This window comes from Colletotrichum phormii (assembly GCF_030913505.1).
Source record: "Colletotrichum phormii strain CBS 102054 chromosome Unknown BDP81scaffold_7, whole genome shotgun sequence".
Taxonomy (NCBI): Eukaryota; Fungi; Ascomycota; class Sordariomycetes; order Glomerellales; family Glomerellaceae; genus Colletotrichum; species Colletotrichum phormii.
The window spans coordinates 340463-361347 of NW_026851449.1; the positions used below are offsets into that span (position 1 = coordinate 340463).

At 53.3% G+C, this 20885-nt stretch overlaps 5 protein-coding genes across 5 annotated transcripts; 3 read left to right on the forward strand and 2 right to left on the reverse strand.

Moving 5' to 3' along the window:
* Positions 1–600: 600 nt before the first annotated feature.
* Positions 601–3285, reverse strand: BDP81DRAFT_405169 (uncharacterized protein; the record flags this gene model as incomplete). Its single annotated transcript, XM_060588930.1, has 2 exons — positions 601–2186; positions 2244–3285. The coding sequence occupies 2 exons, from the start codon at positions 3283–3285 to the stop codon at positions 1048–1050; spliced, it is 2181 nt and encodes a 726-aa protein (XP_060446685.1). The 3' UTR covers positions 601–1047.
* A 2218-nt stretch (positions 3286–5503) lies between these two features.
* BDP81DRAFT_405170 (aldehyde reductase II) lies at positions 5504–6911 on the forward strand (the record flags this gene model as incomplete). Its single annotated transcript, XM_060588931.1, has 4 exons — positions 5504–5738; positions 5897–6289; positions 6437–6565; positions 6667–6911. The coding sequence occupies 4 exons, from the start codon at positions 5504–5506 to the stop codon at positions 6909–6911; spliced, it is 1002 nt and encodes a 333-aa protein (XP_060446686.1).
* Positions 6828–10318, reverse strand: BDP81DRAFT_201486 (uncharacterized protein). The gene is made up of 3 exons (XM_060582546.1): positions 10051–10318; positions 7300–9889; positions 6828–7247 (listed from the first exon to the last, which is right to left on the reverse strand). Exons 1-3 carry the CDS (start codon positions 10131–10133, stop codon positions 7236–7238), a joined length of 2685 nt encoding a protein of 894 aa, XP_060446687.1. The 5' UTR covers positions 10134–10318; the 3' UTR covers positions 6828–7235.
* Positions 10319–16922: 6604 nt separating this feature from the next.
* BDP81DRAFT_515890 (glutathionylspermidine synthase) lies at positions 16923–18478 on the forward strand (the record flags this gene model as incomplete). Its single annotated transcript, XM_060595861.1, has 2 exons — positions 16923–17107; positions 17231–18478. 2 exons carry the CDS (start codon positions 16923–16925, stop codon positions 18339–18341), a joined length of 1296 nt encoding a protein of 431 aa, XP_060446688.1. The 3' UTR covers positions 18342–18478.
* A 1029-nt stretch (positions 18479–19507) lies between these two features.
* On the forward strand, positions 19508–20438 carry BDP81DRAFT_316157 (GANP/Nin1/mts3/eIF-3 p25 family protein; the record flags this gene model as incomplete). The annotated part of the gene is made up of 2 exons (XM_060584151.1): positions 19508–20059; positions 20157–20438. The coding sequence occupies 2 exons, from the start codon at positions 19508–19510 to the stop codon at positions 20436–20438; spliced, it is 834 nt and encodes a 277-aa protein (XP_060446689.1).
* Positions 20439–20885: the final 447 nt, after the last annotated feature.

Below are 20885 nucleotides of genomic sequence, written 5' to 3' on the forward strand. Positions count from 1 at the left end.
ATTATTCAATTTTTTTTGTAGATTACAAATCGCATTGCAAAAAAAAGAAAAAAAGGTTCGATTTCTACGAAAGCACAGCCAAAGTGCCGAGGGGAAGAAAGACGGGCACAGCCGCTGTCAAGATCCCACCACATTGGTTGGCACCGAACTTCAGAACCTAATTGATCCTAGCGATCTAGGCGCATTCCAAAAACCCCACGTGCGTTGGTTCATTGTGATTGACTCAGTCCTGGAGAAAAAAAAAGTGCGAGAGAGCCTTGTACTGGGGAACTGGGGGTGGCTCTTGTCGAGGCCAGTTGGGCGCGGTTGTAGCTCTCCTTTTTTTTCCACCAACACACAGCCACGCACCGCGGCTGTTGGTTCTCTCTCGTCTTACCACAAAAAAGTGCCTGAATGGTTCCAACTTCCGCTTCGCCTTGGGGACCGATGATCTCATTGCTGTGCTGAGTAATTTTCGCCGCGGATCGTTGGGTCTAGAGGATAGCGCCCAGGGCCGGGTGGTGGCTTGACAGGTTCCGAGTTGGCCTCGTTGAGCTCCTTTGGGTCTTTGGCAAATTGCATCGTGCCATATCACCCCCTCACTCGGTGTGACAGAACGTCAGAGTAACGAGCAACTGGTTTTCTTGTCTTCCTCTCCCTACTGATTGCTCGTCATAAGATACTTTACAATTGTGCCACGACCGAAGGCTACGTTCCATTGTTTTCCGTACAACCAATCAACCAACATCCAACTCCAACATTCTCAATTTCCAGTAATGACCATTCCCTGTTGCTTCGATCTGCCAGTCATTTCAATTCCCTAGCCAATTCTCTCACTGCTTCTTCGAGGGGACAAAACCCTGTCGTTCGAGTCGGTGTAGTACTGGTATCCGTCTTGCCTGGCATCGATGCTAGCAATGTTGTCGTCATCTGGGTGATGATACTCTCACATCATTCGTCAAGTCGTTTGTAATTTGCATTCCGTCGTTCTTGTCCATCTCGTTATGTTGTTCGAACTGGCACAGTTGTCGTAAGCTGTGAGGCGAGGGAACCAAGTTCGAGTACTGCTCACTTGTTTCGAGTAGACGGGCCCTTCTTCGACGTAGGAGCGTAGGGAGCGCAAGTGATCGAATCGGCGCTCTTCTCTCCATTGGAGGACCTGAAGCTGGAAAGGGTCTTCTCATGCAACTCGCTCATCGCAGCCGCCAGAGACTTTTCGTAAGCCTCTTGCTTCTCTTTGATGGCGCGGATGTCGTCCATGATCTGCTTCATCTCGGCTTTGACAGTCTCATGGATGTACTCCTGCTCCTCTTCCAAGACTTCCTGCTTGTAATTGACAGCCTTGATGTCTCCTTTGAACCCCTTGATGGCTTCCCGAACGTCGGTCTTTCTAGCCGACAGAGCATTCTCGATAGGCGTCAGAGCCTTCTCGGTAGCCGCCACAGTCTTGTCGATCGAGAACTGCTTTTGATAGAGTCTGTTCACGGTGTCGCTGACTTCCTTCTGGCGGAGTTCCATGGCAAGCCACTTCTTTTCCATGTCCTGGAGGGCGTCGGACGCTTTCTTCAAGTCGCCCTTGGCCTCTGCGACGGCCTCCAGGACAGGCGCAAGCTTTCTGTCGATTATGCCCTCGACAGTGGCTTCAGTCACCACGTTGCGGGACTTCATCATCTCGTTGACCATGTCCTTCACGTCGGCTGGAGTCATTGGTCGGGTCGTATTCGAATCCGAACTAGCCATGGTAGCTACTACCGGATTGGGAGCGGTCGCGATAGAAGCTATAGCGGCGAGAGCTGTTGTGCCGGTAGAAGCGGAAGGTGCGATATCTTCTGCGGAAGGGGTTGTAGCTGAAGAATTTCGAGCGGAATGGCGTTTCGCTGTGGAGATTTGAGCTTGAGAAATTGGAACTGGAGAAGTTGAAGCTGCAGAGGTGAATGGGGAAGGTTTCGGCGCAGGAGGCTTTGGAATAATCGGCTGGGCTCGAGTGGTGGGTCCATCGAAGTTGACGGAACTTCCTGCCTCGGTTCCATAGGCAGCCTTCTTCTTCTTTTGCTGGTTCGAATTATAATTGTTCGTGGCAGATCGAGTCTCCTCGTGAAGGCGGCCCTGCTGCTGGGGACGAGAGATAGCCAGAGACTCGAAAAGCTCCTCCGGGGTCCGACCCTGATTGGTAAGCGACTTTCGGGTACCTGCCTGATTGTTGTTGCCTTGTTCATTGTCAGCGGTTTGATTCTTTGTCCGAACTGTCTTTGTGGTGTTCTTACCGCTCTGCCTTGTGTTGTTGGTAGGATACTGAACTCCGCCATCCCTGGACACAACGATCTGTCTCTCCATCAACTCATCAAAGGTGATGATGTGGCATCTGCCATGCATTTGAAGCCACTTGCTGTACTGACTGAAGTCAGAGTGTGCAATCTTGGCCCTGCGCAAGTCGGCAAACTCGTGAGAAAAGCATGTGGCAACTGCGGTGTTCTTGTTAGCACGATCGTAGATCATGCTAGCGAGGTAGCTCGTCTCAATGCAAGAGTCGCCTTGAAGGAGGCACCAGGCAATCCAAACTTGGGTGATGTGTTCTTGAGTCTCCTTGTATTTGGGGTCCTCATCGGCACACGCCATAATCGCAACAGCGCTGCGAATGATGGGGTGTTCAGGTCCAGGAACCCAGACAGAGCGGCGCATGATCCTCTTGGCATCCGCCCAATACTCATCGGCAAGACCGGGGTTGGATCTGATGAACGGTCTCCTGATTTTTCTGAACAAGTGAGGAATACTTTCCTTGTTGGCTCTTTGATTAGCTGCCCAGTATTTGTTGCGGAACTGCTTCTCGAGACGAGCTTCATGGACCATGTTAAACCAATCCGCCAAGGGCTTCGCAGCCCAGTTGTCAGTCCGAATGAAGATTTCGGCTGTGAGATAACGGTTGATGTCAACAATCTCTGCTTGGCCCTTGTTTCTTAAAACCGACTTGGTGGTTGAGTGGTACGTGTTTGCGCCCAACAGAAGGCCTTCAGTCTGGCGGGTAGTCGTGACGGTGCGTAGAATTTCGTTGTGCAAATCGACGAGGGCGGGAGTGTGGACGATCTCCTTTCTCATGGCTTGCTTTGCGACCTCTTCAGAGTATCTGATGGTGGTCATCTTATGCTTAGTCGGAGCCTTTGTCGAAGCTTGTCCACGTCGTTTGGAGGGGTTGGTGGAACGCTGAGGGGCTTCATGATCATCCTCGCTCTCATTGAGGACGTCGGCAGTCCGCTTTCGAGACTGATGAGCCATGCTTGACGAACGCTGTCCCAGGCTCTGGCGGTCCATGGTGATTGTCTTGCTTGTCACGCCTGTGATTTTCTGCGTTAGAAAAATAAGGGAAGGTGAGTAGGAGAGTTGAGAGATTCGAAGGAAATAGTGGTGATGTTCATGAAAGGGACCAATAATCGAACCGGCCAGTTCAGATCAACCGGTGGACGTGATGGAAAAGAAAAAAAATGAATTCAGTACTTACTTTGCGATCTGAAGCTACTAGTGCTGGCTCTGACTGCGTTGTATTTACAACAAAGGGTAGACGACGTGTAGACGACGTGCAGACGAAGGGCAAGTGAGATGCTGATCAAGGGCAAGCGAGATGCTGATGAAGTACCGTCTGGCAGATGAAGTGCAAGTGAAGATGGGAGGAAAGCTGCGATCGAGAGGTGTGAATGGAAGAGAGTAAACAGAGAGATGAGAGGGTGAGAAATATCTTTCTGCGCGGTCAGTGGTGTGGAGAGGGAGGGCACAGAAAATACAAGATGGAAATTTTTGCGCTGAAGAGAGGAAGGAAGGAGATGAAGCCGCAGTTGAGAGAAGGAGCGCCTGCTTGGATGAGAAGAAGGCGCGTCACGCGGTTGTTTTATCGTGGGTAGGAGGTTGTGAGATGAGGGCTTGTTGATGAAGGGGAGTTGAAGCCTGGATATGAAGGTGAATATCACGACGAATATATAAAGACGAATATGAAGGCGAAGAAGGAGGTGAGGTTGAAGGTCACGCCTGCTTGTTCTATGACGGTTACCTCTGGCACTTACGACTCTATTGGGAGCAGATCATGTCACCAAATCTTTGATGGATCATGGAGTTTGAAAATTTGATGAGAGAGGAAAACTCGCATTTCCATTCTGGTGAACAACTCTTTACGAGGAGTTATGTCTCACGATCATTCACAGTAGGGTAGAAGGAGACCCTTCGCTGGACCTTATGGCATCAAGTCTAATACGCGCATCGACCACATCACATCACACCTCCTCTCTGGGGTACCTTATTGAACGTTTATTTATGCCAATGATCCTGATATGTTCTTTCGGTTTTGGCGGTGCCAAAAATCTATATGAGATGGTACTCAACGCCGTAGATCAACACTGCGCTGACGATGTGGTCTGGATGAATGAAGTCGGATGTAGTCTTCGATACACGTGATATTACATGAGCATATTTTCCCTCAATCCGTACTTCCTCTCCATCAGATAGTCGCCTTCGTATGGAGAACCACTCACCTAGCTTCAAGGTAAAGGGCCATTACTGGCGTCACATACGAGAGTCACTGGATGTAGTCCGTTGGACGCAGCCACATCCGTTTGCTCCCAACGGACCAATCCCAGCATCGAACACAGAGATGTTCGGAGCAGTAGACGGTATAGTCACTCAATATTCACCAATCGTTCCATTCTTTTGATAATCTACAGAAAATTTGCATGTGACCAATCTTTGACGGTCTAGGACTGCTGCAACCCCTGACATCGACTCTCCAAACTCGACAGAACCGTATATAACCCCCAGAGCAAAGTGTAAAAAGGTGTGAGATTAATCAGATACTGACCGGCGTGTATCGAAGCAGAGTGGAAGCTCGCAGTGCCTCAATTCGACTACGAAAATCCGATGACGAGGTTTGGTACACCAGACTTCACTCACATCGCAAGCTCACATCAATCACATCACCAACACAACCACCTGAAGAAACCACAAACAAACTCAGAGGTTCGTCGTTGTAGCACCAAACTCCAACCTCCAAACCCCCCACAAGTCACTACCTTACCTTGGTCCTTACCAACCTAAACCCACATGCACCCATGGGCCATACCCCCCCACCCGGCTCCCGCCCGCCGCCCGTTCAATGCTCACATAATCCCCTCCCCCTCGGCCTGGCCCCGCGAACGGCTCCGGTGGGATGAACTACACCCATCACCCATCCCATCTTCCACAAACCACCAAGTCTCTCCCTTACTATTTAGCCAACCAAACATACACAATCTTTTCAATGACGACAAAAAGCTGAGAAATCATAGTCTCTTCTCCCCTCCCAAGACGGAGATTTCTCCCCCCTCAAAAGTCCGCTACCTCAAGACACAACCAAACATATAAACTACTTACACCCGGCCGCGCCCCTCACGATCATGGTGACCTCCCAATCTCACCAGCACCACCTCACTTTTCCCCAAATTCCACCTTGTCAACCTCCTTGAACGTCCTCGCCCTCGCCCAGAAAGCAATCTAGACACTACCAAAAATGACCCTCCCCCCCTCCTCCACCATCGTCCTCACAGGCGCAAACGGCTACATGGCAAGCCACATCGCAACCCAACTCCTCCTCCAAGGCCACCACGTCCGCGGCACAGTCCGCTCCCCCTCCAAAACAGCATGGCTAGCCTCCCACTTCGAATCCACCTACGGCCCCGGGAAATTCACCCTCCACGAAGTGTCTGACGTCGAGAAGGACGGGGCGTTTGATAGCGTTGTCGATGGTACGTCCTCCCTTCGATTCACCCTTCTCCCAGTGGGGCATGAATGGAAAGTGAGGCAGAGAGAGAGCAACAAAACTCAACCTCCTTAGTCAACCTCAATTTCTACCTCACCCTAATACAAGACATCTCCAAACACTAAACCTAACACACCCAACCAGGCGCCGACGCAGTAATCCACACCCTAGCAATAATGAACTTCTCCCCCAACGGCCCAACCCCCCAAGAAACAATAACCTCAAACGTAAACGCAACCCTCTCCGTCCTCCGCTCCGCAGCCCGCTTCGCCGCTCCCTCGGCAGACAAACCCGGCGTGAAACGCTTCGTCTACACCTCCTCCTCCTCCGGCGCAGCCGCCATGCCCCGCCCCGGGACCCCGTACACCGTCGACGCAACCCCGTACAACCACCAAGCCGTAGTCATCGCGCTCTCCGGAAAGGGACCCACGGGCATGGCGGGCGGGTACATCACCTACTCCGCCGCAAAGACCAGGGCCGAGCTGGAGTTGTGGAAGTGGTATGAGGAAGAGAAGCCTGGGTTTGTCTTGAATTCGAGTATGTTCTTCATTGAGATATGTCTTCTTTTTGTTGTCCCGTCCCTACTTATCTTTTCCGTTTCCCTTTATCTGCTTGGTCCTTCTTTTCTATGTCTCATTGTCCTCCTCTTTCACCCTTCCCTGGTCTAACATGAATAATCGATAGTCGTGCCCAACGCCGCCCTAGGCAAAGTCCTCCTCCCGGAACACCAAGGCTTCCCCACCGCCGTCGGCGCAATGCGGCCTCTCTGGCAGGGGAACATCACGCCCGAGTTTGTCGCAATGTTCCCAGCTCGTAAGTACACGGTCCCCTCCCTCTGCTCTGGTCTGCCTCACTCGAAATACTTAAACAACCATGCCCCCCCATCCCTCTCAACCCAAACTAACCACTCCCAGAATGGTACTGCGATGTCATCGATATAGCTCGAATCCACGTCGCAGCACTCCTCCTCGCAGATGTCCAGTCCGAACGCCTCATCGCCTATGCTGGCAAATTCAATATCAATGACCTCCTAGCTGCCTTCCGCCAAATCCAACCAGCCCGAAAATTCCCCGATGATCTTCCCGATCTCCCCTCTGATAAAGGCACTATTGCCAACGAAAGAGCCACTAAGCTAATGGAACGTCTTCAGGGCGGCTAGAGCTGGACAAGCTTGAAGGAATGCCTGAGTGCCTGGCACCGTTGGCTGAGCAGTATGCCGCAGCTGAGGCGGAAACAAAGTGATGTCGAAACGAAATCAGAGGCGAATGGACACATGGGCGAGCTTCACCGGGTCGTGTTTTTTTTTGAGAACTCAAAAGCCTTTCAATTGTCCTTAGGGTGCTGTTGAACTGCCGCTTGGCTGTTCCATTGGCCCAATTGGATGCTGTATATCTACAAGTCGCGCTCCAGCCAACCCCTGGTGCCAGGCTCGGAAAGTTGAAAAGCATCGTGTCGTAAAGTGAAATTGGTATCTGAGAGAAATTTACATCACGATCTATCGCCAATGTTAGTAATGCGCTCATCAACAATAGTTCGGCTTTACTTACGCAGTCAGACTCATCCTTCCCCTTAGGAATGCCCATCGCCTCGAAGGTGGCAGGTCCCTGGCCTGTCGGTTGCTTCTTGGGAGGGGGCATAGTCTGAGCACTGGGAGCAGGGCTGGGTTGCTGCTGCGGACGCGGCTGAGATGAAGGCGGCGCACTGCCCGTTCGACCCGGCTGCTCGGCAAGGTCTGGTCGGTTGGTGAAGGGCCGGGGCTGCGCCGGTCCAGGACCGGGACGCGGGTTGCCTGAAAGGCTCAGCGGCATCGAGTCAATTCGCTGAGGCGCCGCGCCTCTGCCGTATCCATGCTGAGCCTCAGGCGGGATGGATGATGTTCGCTGACCAAAGTTACCAGCTTGTGCAGGCGGCGGGGTAGGCTGGCCGTAATCGCTCGGGCCATAGCTTCCCTGCTGAGGAGGGTACGGGTTCTGCTTGGGCGGCCTGTTTGCGGCTGGGTTGGGAGGAAGGCCACCAGCCGCTGGGTATGGTTGGCCGGGTGGTCGCGCTGCGGGACCAGGGCTTGGTTGGCGATATCCTGCAGGCCCTCCGACAGGCACGCGACCGCGCGGGTCCGAACCGGCTGGCGGGACCATGTTGCCCATCGACTGTGAAGCGCGAATATTGCCTGCAGGTCCCGGAGGACCACCAGGACCGGTGCGAATACCAAACGCGCTGCCGGGGCGATCTGAGTGCGGGCCAGAGACGGGGCGACCGCCACCGTAGTGGGGGGAGAGCTGAGGTCCAGCACCCCTGCCACCGCCGCCGCCACCATGGTGCATCTCATCTTCGGGATACGGAGCCGTCGATTTCGGTCTGCTCAGGTTGAGCGGAGCAGGGCGGTCGTCCTCTGGATACGGGGCAGCCGACTTAGGCCGGATTGCAAGGTTGGAGTCAAGGTTCACGGTGAATGCGGATGGCCTGTTGCCCATGCTGCTGGGTCGTGACGGGTCAGGGTAGTCAACGCTGTCGTGCGGCGCCGAAGTAGGATGCACTCTAGGCGAGGGGTGAGGAGATGTATTGGCCGACGTAGACGGGTAGCCGGGGTGGGCATCGGTAGGGGTAATCGGCGCGCTCTCGGAAACGGTCGGCATGGCATTTGGCTGCTTGAAGCGATCGGGCCTCTTTCCTCGCTGAGAACCATGCTGGGACTTGATTCTCGTCAGCGTCGTAGTCTCGTGATCGGCCTTGGTCAGACTCTTCTCGTGATCCAATGCGTCGATTCGGCCTCTGGCGTCCTTGTTGCCGTGGTCAGCAGCCGCTTCGTACCAGAATCTGGCTTGGCGGAGATCCTTGGGGACATGAACGCCAATCTCGTAGTAGTATCCCATGGCAAACTCTCCAGTGGGCAGCTTGGCGTTGGCAGCATCTTGAGCGTACTTGAAGGCGAGCTGTTCATTCTTGTTGAAGATACCCTCGTATCCGAACAGAAACCATCTGCTCACACCGAGCGACGCCTCGGGCTGTCCTTGCTGGGCGGCCAGTCCGTAGTAATGCAGCGAGTACGCTGGGTTGAAGTCGCAACCGAGCTGGCACAACTCGTAGGCCTGGCCAATCTTCAACTGTGCCTTGGCGAAACCAAGGTAAGCGGCCTTCTCGATATACATCTTGGCCTGGTGCAGGTCTACCCGGAGCAGGGCCTCCGGAACGTCAATGTCAGGAAGGTCCTTGGCGAGGAGCATTCCATAGACAAAGGATCCTTGCGGCGCATCCTCGTCCGAAGCGTCAGCGGCCTCCTTGATAAGGTCTAGACCTCGCTGGTAGTCTTTCGGATGGTTGTGCTGGCCGAGCAGACTCATCATACCCAAGCGATACATAGCGGCCGAATCTTTGAGTCGCAGGCCGAGGTAGTAGTGCTCGACGGCTTTGCCGTAGTCATTTGAGTTCTCAAAGAGCATGCCCAGACGATACTCCGCACGCGCGTATCCAAGTTCTGCCGCGCGCTGGTACTTTAGGTACGCATCTTTCTTGTCAGGTCTGCAGCCAAACTTTCCAAACTCGAGCCACTTTGCTTTCATAAAGAGTGCCTCGGGATGTTCCTGGCCCACCAGGTAGTTGACAATATTGATAGCGTCGACGCGCAGCTCGTGCTCGACGTTTGGTGTTTGGCGGCCACTCTCTGGGTCTCGGCTTCTAGCATCCATGACAATCTCAGCCCAAGCCAAGGTGTCGCGAGCCCAGGACAGCTGCATAGAAACATTGTTTGAGTGCAAGACATGCTCGCGGGCGTTCCACAGAATCGTTTCCTTCTCCTCGTCCGTCGGGGGGACGTTGTCACCCGTGAGCTTGGGGAAAGGAGAGAACGAGGGCGCCGCGCTGGGCCGCATCTTATGGGGGTTGTCGCTCGCGCTGTTCTCGTGGAAGGGTCTGTAGGAGTCGGTCGGGGGTGCGCCGGCTTGGGCGTTGGACTCTCCTTTCGGCGGCAGCGAGGGCGCACCGGAATCGGTTGGCTTGAGAACGGAGGACAGGGACGGCTCACGACCGTGACGGTTTGTGATGTTGTTGGAGGCGGCAGCTCGGTTCGGGGAGACTTCGCGGGCTTCAAGTTCCATGCGCTGAAGGTCGTTTTGCATATTCTGGGGGACCTGCGGCGTTACACTGGAGGAGAGGTGCGGTCAGCATAAGGCTATCGGGTTAGGAAAAGGGACGGAACAAAGACAAGGAGCGGCGCCAAAAACGGCCCCATCTCCAGTTCCAGCCAGCGGGAAAGGAGGACCCATGGTTGATCCGCCAAGATTAAAATGAGGGAATACGCGTACCGTTGAGGAGCAGGTGCAATGACCTCGGGCATGTAGTAGTCGTCGAACCCTCCAGGAACGAAGGTTGCGCCGAATTGTGGCATCTCGTCAGTTGTGTTTTCGGGCTGAGGTGCACCTGCATAAATAGGAGGATATCAGTCAGCGGGGGTTGAGTCGAATGACGTTTAGGTTGGAGCCACCGCCAGCTTTTTCTGTGTGGTGGTCTCGTTGCTGACAGTTGGGCCGGCCGCCTTCTGGAGCCCCCGGAAAAAGGAGCTGCTGCTGCTGGCTGTTGCTTTTCGTCGGGCTGATCTGCTTTTTGAGTACGCCCGGCAAGGGTGCGGGAGGGGGAAAGTAATCCTGAGTGGGGTGGAATTTGGCGAAGAAAAACGGTAGGTAATCAAAAACAATCAATAAAGGCTGAGCTGATGTCGGAATGGACTTGGGGGGATATCCAAGTCTTTGGATCCTCTTATGAACTGTCTCTGCCTTCACTTGCTCTCTGTTTTGTTGATCCGAAGGGCGAGGATGTCCGGAAGCGGGGTGGAGAGTCCAGGTCAAACGAAGCTCAAAGCATCTGGGATTCTCGACGGCGGGCCCTTTCTTTTTAGCGTGCAGAAAGAGCTGAGTGTCCCCTTTTCTCTTGTGTGCGCGAGCCGGCTAGTGAAACATGGGAGCAGCTTCGGATAGGCGTGCCAGGTGTCAATGTTGCATTTCTCTCTCGGGTCAGGAGTGAGGGGGGGGGGGGGGAACTCCCTTCTCTCTATCCCATTGTCCAGAAAGCGGGACTGACCAGGGAAGTTATAGAGGAGGAGGAGGGGTCGTTGGTCTCGTCGCAAGTTGTCGAGTGCCCATGGTACTCCACCGCCCAAGCCGCAGCACAGGCGCTAGCTCGCTGTGGCAGCAGAGGGAACGGATGAGCTGAAGAGCAACGAGCCTTTCGTCTTTTTTAGTGCTTGTGGTCATGCTGATGTTGGTATGTTGCTGTTGCTGTGCAGCTCCTTGCTGCGACCTCGAGAATTGAAGGGTACTTCGTCTGTACTTTCTAGGTTGGCAGTGGGCGGAGCAGGGGGTGGGCTGGTCTTGAGGATCAGGTACCGAAAGGTAATCGAGGGGGGCCGCTCCAGGATGAGGCATGTAAGACGTTGGAGACCTCTTTCGTCGTTTTGACGGCCGTCCATTCCGTCAGTGACCAGGATATGTCATCTGACAAGCATGAACAGACGGCGTGGCAGTGGCAGTGGCAGTCCGTGGCCATCCGAAGGCAGAGAGCAAGTATGGTTGAAAGCAGAGCAGCGACAATCCTTTGGAAGTCTGACATGTGCACATGGCACCCAGCAAGCGCGAAGATCTCAGTCATTGTGCGCTTGACTGTACGTCTTTCGCTTGCCGATGCATGGCATTATGGTGTAGATTGGCGGAGAAGAGTACTCCGTCGAGCAGCAACAGCAGCAGCAGCAGTAGATTTCCGGGTCGGGTGGGTCCTTCGGGCTCCCGGCTAGATAAAATGAGGTGGTCTCCACGAAAGGGAGATGGGGAGGAGAACGGCAAATAAGGGAGATGAAACTTACCACTGGCTTTTTGCAGATAAAACCCAACTTGTCCTCGTCCTCCTCTTCCTTGTGGGAGTTGTGCTTGACTCTCGGAGATGGAATGCGGTCCAGACGCAGCGGCTGTTCCACCGCGACTGGCGCTTCTAGTGCCGCGGCCGTTGTAGTGTGGGCCTCGTACGGCACCCGGCGCATGTCCCTGGCCAAGCCGCGCGTACATCGCCCACCTGGCTTTGTACGCTTCGACTTCGTAGGGTGTCATCCTCCTTGGGTACATCTTTTGTTTTCGAATGACAGCAGGGGTTTTCGTTTGCGAGTTGCCGCGGTAGGTAGGTGAGGGTTCGGCCGAATCAAGCTAGAACAGAGTTGGGAGGAACCCGCGGGATCGAGTGGCGCATACCGGGACGAGTGTACGGAGTATGGATGTTGAAACTCTGTTCGCGATGGTGGCTTGTAAGGCCGGGTATCGATGCTCCGGAATGCGTGATGAATAGGTCGGTCGATAAGGTAGGAAGAATCGCTTGACGAGCGAGGGCGTCAAGCGATGGAATCTGGATGAGGAGGGCAGAAGAATAATATCAGGTGTGAGGTTGGAGAAGAAGTCTGGTGCGGTGAGGCTGAAGGCTTGGATGATATTCTCATTTTTTCTATAGCAGAAAGAGCAAGAGCGGTCTCATCGCACGTTGCTGCTTCCTGCCTCTTTTTTTTTCAAACGACGGGAAGGAAGGCCCAAAGAGTCGGTCGGTCCTCCCTCACATGGCCTCGCTTGTTACCAGTCCCGTTCTACAACTTCATGGAAGCTTGGAAGGCGCGCGGGATGTTCCCAGGTTCCTTCCTACCTTACCTTAATTAGATGCGATACAGCGACAAGCAACATGGACAGCGACATGACGGGAAGATGCATCTGACCGAGACGAAGCAGCCAATGATTCTCGCCATCTCAGTAATCGAATGTTCGGATTAGCAGTAGAAGATGCGATGTCGCGACACAGACAAGGCGGCAGCGTTGCGCTGCAGTCCCCTAATTCCATGCCTACCTTACCTACACAGTAAGGACCTTTGGTGGCTGCTTGCTGCATCGCGTTACAGAACACCCCGCCCCCATGTCCTGCCCCTGCAAGGGAGAAGAAATCCATGGAGGAATTTCAATCAGGCATTGGATGCATCACTGGAGCCTGCGCCACTGTCCGACCGTTGAGCCCAGGGGACCCCTCTCAATCTCACAATGAAAGGCACCTTTTTTCATCCATTGCATTCCATTGTCCCCCAATATCCGTACCTGATACGGATATTCGTTCTTATGCCTTACTCTGATGAGATCTCGTGGAGATTGTCAAATTCATGGCGTCAGTCAACCTATCTCCCTTCCGTCTCAATTTTGACAGAGCGAGAATGATCTTGTAGATTCATATGAGACAAACTCACTCTCCAAGCCAAACCAATCACATGCGGCCCGGGTGTTGGTTGGCAGTGAATGACAATCACACCACAAGTCCCAAAAACTTAATCAAAGTTCCTCCACTCGGGTATCTCGCGTTTCCCTGCGCAGCCCGCTTTGCTCAGCCACAATGTCAATTTTCGAGGGAATGTCTTTTTTGCTGTTTCCAAACATAGAAACAGACCCTTGTCTGCATTTCTCGAGTGACCAACGAGTGACTTTGCATACCTTACCATTACCGGCCGCAGGCTCGCAGCTGCCCGTCCCGTGCTTTGGGGGCCAAGGTCCGATCGCAATCGCAATCGCTTGTCTCGCTATCGTTTCTCACCACTCCTTGGCGGCAGCTTCATGAGCATCACGGTTTTGGAATCGATTTGCACAGGCCCAAATGAGTAGAATAGGGAAAAAAGATGTATAAGAGAAACTGATTTGAACTCATGGCTTCAAAATAACAACAGTATTTCGTCGTGTATTCGGGTACATGTGAAAGGAATACAAGTCACCTTGACAACATCGACTGTCACCGAAATTACTATACACCTTTCGACACTTCCCAAGACTCATATTCCAAACCCAGAGTCTCTCCAAGCTGTCTGTATCATATGAGATCTCGCTCTCAGCCATTAAAGATTTATACCTGCGTGCAGGTGTAATCCAGTCAGGATCATCGCAGCACCAACTCATACCTCCCTATCCCACTCCATGCCGACAACGACTCTTCGTTCCATGCATTCTACTTGGCGCCCCGAATTTCCCCAAACACACGTCATAGATGCCACAACGGCCATCATCCGATCCAACCCGTCCCATCTCTTCCGCCCAAAGTCACCACCCTCTACCAGGCCGTGCCCTGCTCATAGAGCCATCGAGTGTAACCTTGTCCAAGTACTGCATAGATACTCACACACTGAACCCACACTGAATCAAACATCCGCACTGCATACTTCATCTCCGGCGTAGCTCGGGGAGAGACGAGATGAACACTCTTCTCGCTGCAATGTTAAACCCTCGCACTAAAATCCCCAATCTTGCCAACCTCCATCTGCCCGCATCTACACGTGGATTTTTCTAGAACCATGTTTTCTTTCTTTCTGCTGCTGCCCGCTCGGAAACAATTAGCCGCGTGTATACCTAGCGCCGTGGATTCTCGTGTGCCACCGGCGCCTCCAGTCCCGACGGTAGTCTGCGGCAGATCGACACTTGGACAATGGAATTAGGATGCAAACCCAGTGTCAACTCCCCGCATGCTTACTGTTTTTGATCCTCTAGTATCCGCCTATCAGCTCTCAAGTCACATTCCCCTGCGGGTCACGCGTTCTTCATGGCCGTATATCTTGGAGCAGGAAGATTATTGTCGACGGCATTACTCGGCGCGATGTCTTTATTAGGGTTTCAACACCGTATTCGCATTTTTCTTGGCTACCTTTCTTCATCATGATCCTGATTCCCATCGACACCACACTGGCCCAATGAACTCTGGGAAACTGTGACGACAAGTCAGAGACTTTCATGGTACTAGTCACAACAGTTAAGACAACCGAAATAGGCCGAATTCTGGAAACCACCATTCAGAATTTAGACCTCAGAGGAAGACGCGGAGGCACTCACACCAGAGACCGATTTACCCCCTGACGACCTTCCACCTCTCTCTGTGTTACTTTGACATACCTTACTGGCCGGCGTCTTACACAAATTATTCAGGTCAAAAACTAACAAAGATCACAGTTAGGAGCAGCAGGTTGACTCCTTTGATTGTCACAGCTACCCAGCCAAACATTGTGCCATTCAAACTCAAGAAGAAACCAGTCTATTGTCTAAGCAAGGGCTGGAGTAACAATCTATCCCAGTACCGGGCCCCGGATCTCTTTCCCTGCTGCTGGTCCAGCCTTTCAACCTTGCAGACCATACTCGTAAAACCACCACAGCCCAAGTACTCAAAAGTCTTTCCATTGGTCTGTGGAGGGCCGGCTCGAGACGCCGAATGCGCAAGCATGTTTCCAACCCAATCTACTATGGTGGGGTAGTTCTTTCGAAATGTCGCCGTAAGAACAAGGAGGCCTTGATTATATCATGTGTTCAAGGCACAATGCAAAGCCAGTCATAATCGAGAATGCCTTACGAATCCACCCGGTTTTCCGGTTCACCCTACAAGGCCACCCTGATGGCAAGGTACCACTTTCCTCCCACAATGTCTACCACGTGTTCCAATAAGTCGTAATAAGGCCCCCAATGATCAATCGGAGGAGTGACCCTGATCGCCGAGTTGCGAGGTATTGTTCGGCGTAACCCGTGTTTCAAAGGGGTGTAGATCACGTTGGCTCGACTTGGACCGATGATACTCCGATTCTTCAATACAGACATGTTCACAACGCCCTTGCCGCCATGGCGTTAAATAGAACAACAACAACAACATGTTCACAACAGCTTTCGTTCTCGCCTCGCTCGACTCAACTCGGTTCACAATTAATGGTCAAGAAAAGACAAAGCCGGTAATTGATTCAAATTCATGAAGAAAATAGGAACTCCCGAAGTTTGAAAAGTTGCCGTGTTTCAAGACGACTTGTACAAGCGTAGAGTCCAGACCATCAAGACTCTGGGCACTCTACTACAACAAAACAAGCTTCCGCTAAAGTTTTGATAGCCGCCAGGGGTCCTACCAACATTCTACATTCCTGTCACTTGTGGCAAGTGTTTCCGGTTTCCCCACGCCAGGTACTATGGAGAAAAAGTTAGCGTCGTTTGTGTAGAGCCATATTGTACGCGGCTCTTCGCAACGAGCCGAGTATCGCGAAACGTCTGTTCGGACGTGTTTATGTGACTCGTCAAGAAAATACCGATGAACTCGATTATTCACAGATTTTCCACTACAAAGACGAAGTAGGTAATGGAAAGTCGAAAATGCGAAAGCGAAACTTTGCGGCAGGTCTTCATGCGATGTTGCGATTACCAGAGACTTGAAGCTCCCTGCTTTTGAGGCCTTCAACTCAACCAGCTCAGAATCATCGGCACACAATGACTGTACTCACGAAATGCAAGCCACAAACATGCAAGCCACCAATATGCAAATGGTCTCAGAAATCATGGCGTAGCCGAGGTGGTTGTCAACCCAGATCGCCCCTTAGTGCTGCCCAATGCCAAGACTAGAGATGTTTAAAGAATTAATACACACCAACCAAATCTAGCGAGATACGCAGGCAAGCAGATCAGATCGTTTCCCTGGCTCGGCGACCCAAAGTGCCGGAAGCCCACACGAGTAATCATATTCGTGAGTCGTTTGAATAATACAGCGGGCCAATGGGAGTTTCGCGCCCTGTACAGCTTATATTGCCCATATAGACAGAAAAGGATAGAGATTAGCGCGCAGCGTCCGTGAGTTGCAGTTTCAGCTTTTACTTAGCGTGCGACATTCTCTGATAATGTTACGGTTAAACGGCAACGTGTCTCGAGGGGCAGTGGGCAGAAGCCTGAAGGAGAAGGGCAGATCATAACGGGGGGACCGTCAAAGCTTCTAGAAAGCCTCGTTTGATATTAGACTTCTTCTAGCGGCAAACTTTACTGGGGACATTTCCCATGGGCCATCAAACCCCAACTCAAAATAAGTGTCCGCAGGATCGGGACAATCAAAAAAAAAAAAAAAAAAAAGGTGTCCGTATCAGGATTCAAGGTGTTGTAGATTAGGGGTGATCCCCGCCTCATCCGAACTTTGAGGAGGGCCTGGTGACTGCCCAGGGGGGAGCTGCTGGTGAATAAGTATGTGAGATTGCCCTTTGGGACAGCGGCCAAGCATCGTCGTGGTTGTCTTTTGAGTTCCTTGTTCCACTCTGCCTAAAGTACTTGTCTTCGCACAACATCCGCACTCCATTATCTTCTTTCTTTCCCTAATTTGAACCAAAGAAACAACCAAAATGCGCCGTGTTCCCGTAGACAAGAGGCCAAATGCCACCCGCCTGATCCAAAGCCAAGGCCTAGTCTTCGCCGACCTCGTGGCCCCCGGCGCCTCAGAGCCGTACTGGCCAGACGACCGCTACTACTCCTTCACCGAAAAGGAGATGCTTCTCCTCGAAGAAGCCGCCAGAGACGTCTTTGCAATGTGCTGCGAAGCAGCAGACTACCTCGTAGAACACCCAGACATCATCACCAAGAAAATGGCCGTCCCCGCCTTCGCCCTGAAACAAATCAAAGCCTCATGAGATCGCGAACCGGCCTGGGGCAGCATCTACGGCCGCTTCGACGTCTGCTTCGGCGGGCTCGCGCACCCGGACCCGCGGCTGCGCGTGCCCAAGTTCTACGAGTTCAACGCCGACACGCCGACGTCGCTGCTCGACGCGGCGTCCATCCAGTGGCTGTGGATGGAGCAGACGGGCCACGGAAACGACCAGTTCAACAGCATCACGGAGAAGCTTATTGAAGGCTGGAAGCGCAATATAATGCTCGTCGAGAAGGAGCTGGGGCATAAGCCGACTGTGCACTTTGCCGTCGGCGAGGGCGAGGCCACGGGGGAGGATGCCATGAATACCATGCTCCTGATGGAGACGTGCCAGCAGGCAGGGTGGACGACCAAGGCGCTGACGATGGAGGAGATTGCGAAATCGAAAAAGGATGGGCGGTTCTATGATGCGCAGGGGGAGCATATCGATGTTATTTTCAAGCTTTACCCGTGGGAGTATATGGTCGACCAGCAGTTTGGCGAGGCGTTTTTCGAGGATATGGAGAATATCGGCAAGCGCGACGAGGAGGGGAACTACATCGGAGGAACAGTCTGGATGGAGCCGCCGTACAAGCTCCTGTGGAGCAACAAAGCCGTCTTTGCTGTTCTTTGGGATATGTTCAAGGACGACCCGCGGGGCAAGTGGCTTCTCCCCACATACTTTGACAACGAAGCGCCCGCCTCCATGACGAGCTTTGCGCGGAAGCCCATCTTTGCGCGCGAGGGCGCCGACGTGGTGCTCAAGAAGGACGGCGAGATCCTGCAGGACGCGTCGACGGGAGACTACGATGCGGAAGGGTACATCGTGCAGGAGCTCGCCGTGCTTCCCGAGTTCAAGGACGCCAAGGGCAGCTCGTGGTATCCCGTGCTGGGTATGTGGCTCGTCGACGGCGATCCGGTGGGCATGGGGATCCGGGAGGATGGCACGCCCATCACGACCAATGCCTCGGTGTTCATCCCGCATTCGATTGAGGATGGGCCCGTCAACTACATGAAGCAGAAGATTCCCGATCAGGACGAGATTGAGAATTTGTTGCGGGTTGAGCCATTTTTTGACTCGTTTGACAAGGAAGAGAATGAGATGATGAGCTATATCAAGAAGATTGTAATTTCGTAGCGGGGTTTCCTCCAGGGCGGGTGTACTCTTTGGCGTGTTTTTCTTTCGAGGGACTTGGAAGTCTTCTATAGCGGGAATGAAAATGAGAGAAAATAGTTCCTAATAACCTTTGGTTCATAACTTCCGGCATGCTCATTGATGTCGGTCTGTCGACGCCTTGCGGTGCTTTCATAGTGAGGTCCTGGCCATCAGGAGGTGATAATCATGGGCCACAACAGCCAACATCGTGTACTCTTCACTCCTGAAGGCGATCCCTGTGAGATCCGAGACAAGTCAAACCCGGAAACCGTGTAAATGGCTTCCTTTGACGAGCGCAGAGCCAAAGCTTCTCACTGCTGGGCCTTTAGAAGCGGAACCTGTCAGAGTATCGATGCGCAAGGTATCTGATGCAAAGGTACCCGACCTCGTTGAGAATTTAGAGATCATGTACCTCGGTTTCGCTTGCAGCATCGTCAACGGAAGTAGATTTTGACTAGGTACGCTGGCTCATCATGCAGAAAGAAGCTTCGAAAATTGCCCGAAAGATCATACGCTTTCGCGCGTCGCGATGCCGACTTACCGGATGGGAGGTGCGGGAAGACAAGCAGGACTCTCCCAGATGCTACCGGAATCCGGCACGGCGGGGTGATGGGACGGGAGTTGGGGAAATGGGAGCGAACGGGAACAGGGGACCGGGCCCCGGCGAAACCTTCCGATGCCGCGTCACGTGTCCCCAGCTCCCGGTCCATTACCTCAGCAAAGCAACTCGACGCTTCCGTTGATGACCAGCTCCAAGGCAGCTCCAGAATCCCCTAAGCCCATAAGAGCTAGCGCCATAGTGGGCAGGACCCCTGCACGGACCTGGCCAGCTTGACGGCACCTTTCGTCAGCCTCTCTCAGCCTGCTGAGCCAAACACCCAAACCGTCGAACCTACCTTACCTTAGCATTCGGACACTTCAACCTTTGACACGATCATCACCACCACGGAACCCACGTCTCTCCATTTCCTCTCCACGAAACCACAACGAGGCAACCTTGTCAATCGACCTCCCACAACATCAAATACCTCCCGACGTTCCACGCCCGTTGCCGACATCAATCCCCGACAACCGGTACACCAACCCAATCACCCCGCAACAACATATATACACACACACACACACACACACAACCACCACCACCAAAAATGGCAGACCGCAACCTCCAACAAGTCCTCACCCAGCTCAAATCAAAGGGCTCCTCCCTCCCCTACCCCGAATCCTCCGCCCTCCTCTCCAAAGCAAAACTCCACCTCCTCCAGCTCAACGCCCTCACCCCCTCCAACCCCAAAACCTCGCCCCAGCTCCTCGCCCTCGCCCGCGAGACCTACGAGCTCGGCGCTCTCGCCTCCATCCGCGCAAAGAACCCCGACGCCTTCACCCGCTACGTCCAGCAGCTCCAGCCCTTTTACGAGCTCCCCTCCAACCTCCTCCCGCCCAACGTCCCCGAGCGCAACAAGGTCACCGGCCTCTACCTGCTCCTGCTCCTCACCCAGGGCCGCTACGCCGAATTCCACTCGGAGCTCGAGAGTCTTGCGAACCGCGAGGGCGGCGGCGATAGCAGCGCCGTCGAGGGGGACAAGTACTTGGGCTACCCGATTCGTCTTGAGAGGTGGTTGATGGAGGGCAGCTACGATCGCGTATGGAACGCCCTCAAGAGCCGTGAGGTGCCTAGCGAGGAGTACGGTGTCTTCTCAGAGGTAATGCCCCCCCTAACCCGTTCACAAATTTGCCTCATCACTCCAAAATGATCCTCAAAAGCAGAAACACTTGATGCTAATTCCGTGGTTTCTTAAGATCCTCACCTTCCAAATCCGCTCCGAAATCGCCTCAAGCAGCGAGCGCGCATACCCCAGCCTGCCCATCAGCTCCGCCAAATCCCTCCTCTTCCTCGACTCCGAGGGCGACGTCATCTCCTTTGCCCAGGCCCGCGGCTGGATTCTGAAGGAGGGCCACATCTTCTTCCCAGACACCGCCGAGGGCGTCGCCGCCGAGGACGGCACCACCGAGAAGGAGATGAGCCAGATGGTGATAGAGAATGCGCTGGGATACGCCAGGGAACTGGAGACCATTGTGTAAACCCCGAGAATTTTACATGATTTGGAGGAAACGGGTTGTTTTTGGTTGTATTAATATCATGCGATTAGACCATGAAAGAGGAAGCTCGGATACAGGAATCCAAGCTGGGCGTTAACGATCTCCATATGGGCTTGCTATGCGGCGTGAAATGTGAATTTGAGAATCCCGGTACTCCAGGCAAACAGCGAGTATCTGTACTACTCATACGGCTGGGCAATGCATTGTCCCAGAAACCAAGCTCTCAAATCTACGTCGACACATCAGAGGTCATGGATCAAATGATGACATATATTCGTCTCCCACAAAACTATTGCTAACAATCAAGAGCCCGGGGTTTTCATCAGACACTCCAGTCTGTCTACTGTAAACTTTTCCCAAGACCATTTCCCCCATCGGCCGAGCGTTACTGCACCAATCATGCAGCCTTCACCCCATCATGGGTCGACA

Excerpts from the sequence above, each read along its gene's own strand:
- BDP81DRAFT_201486 (XM_060582546.1), bottom strand. The coding sequence starts at position 10,133 with ATGCCACAATTCGGCGCAACCTTCGTTCCTGGAGGGTTCGACGACTAC. Across the intron at positions 9,890-10,050 it reads ATTGCACCTGCTCCTCAACG|TGTAACGCCGCAGGTCCCCC; the intron begins GTACGCGTATTC and ends CCTCTCCTCCAG.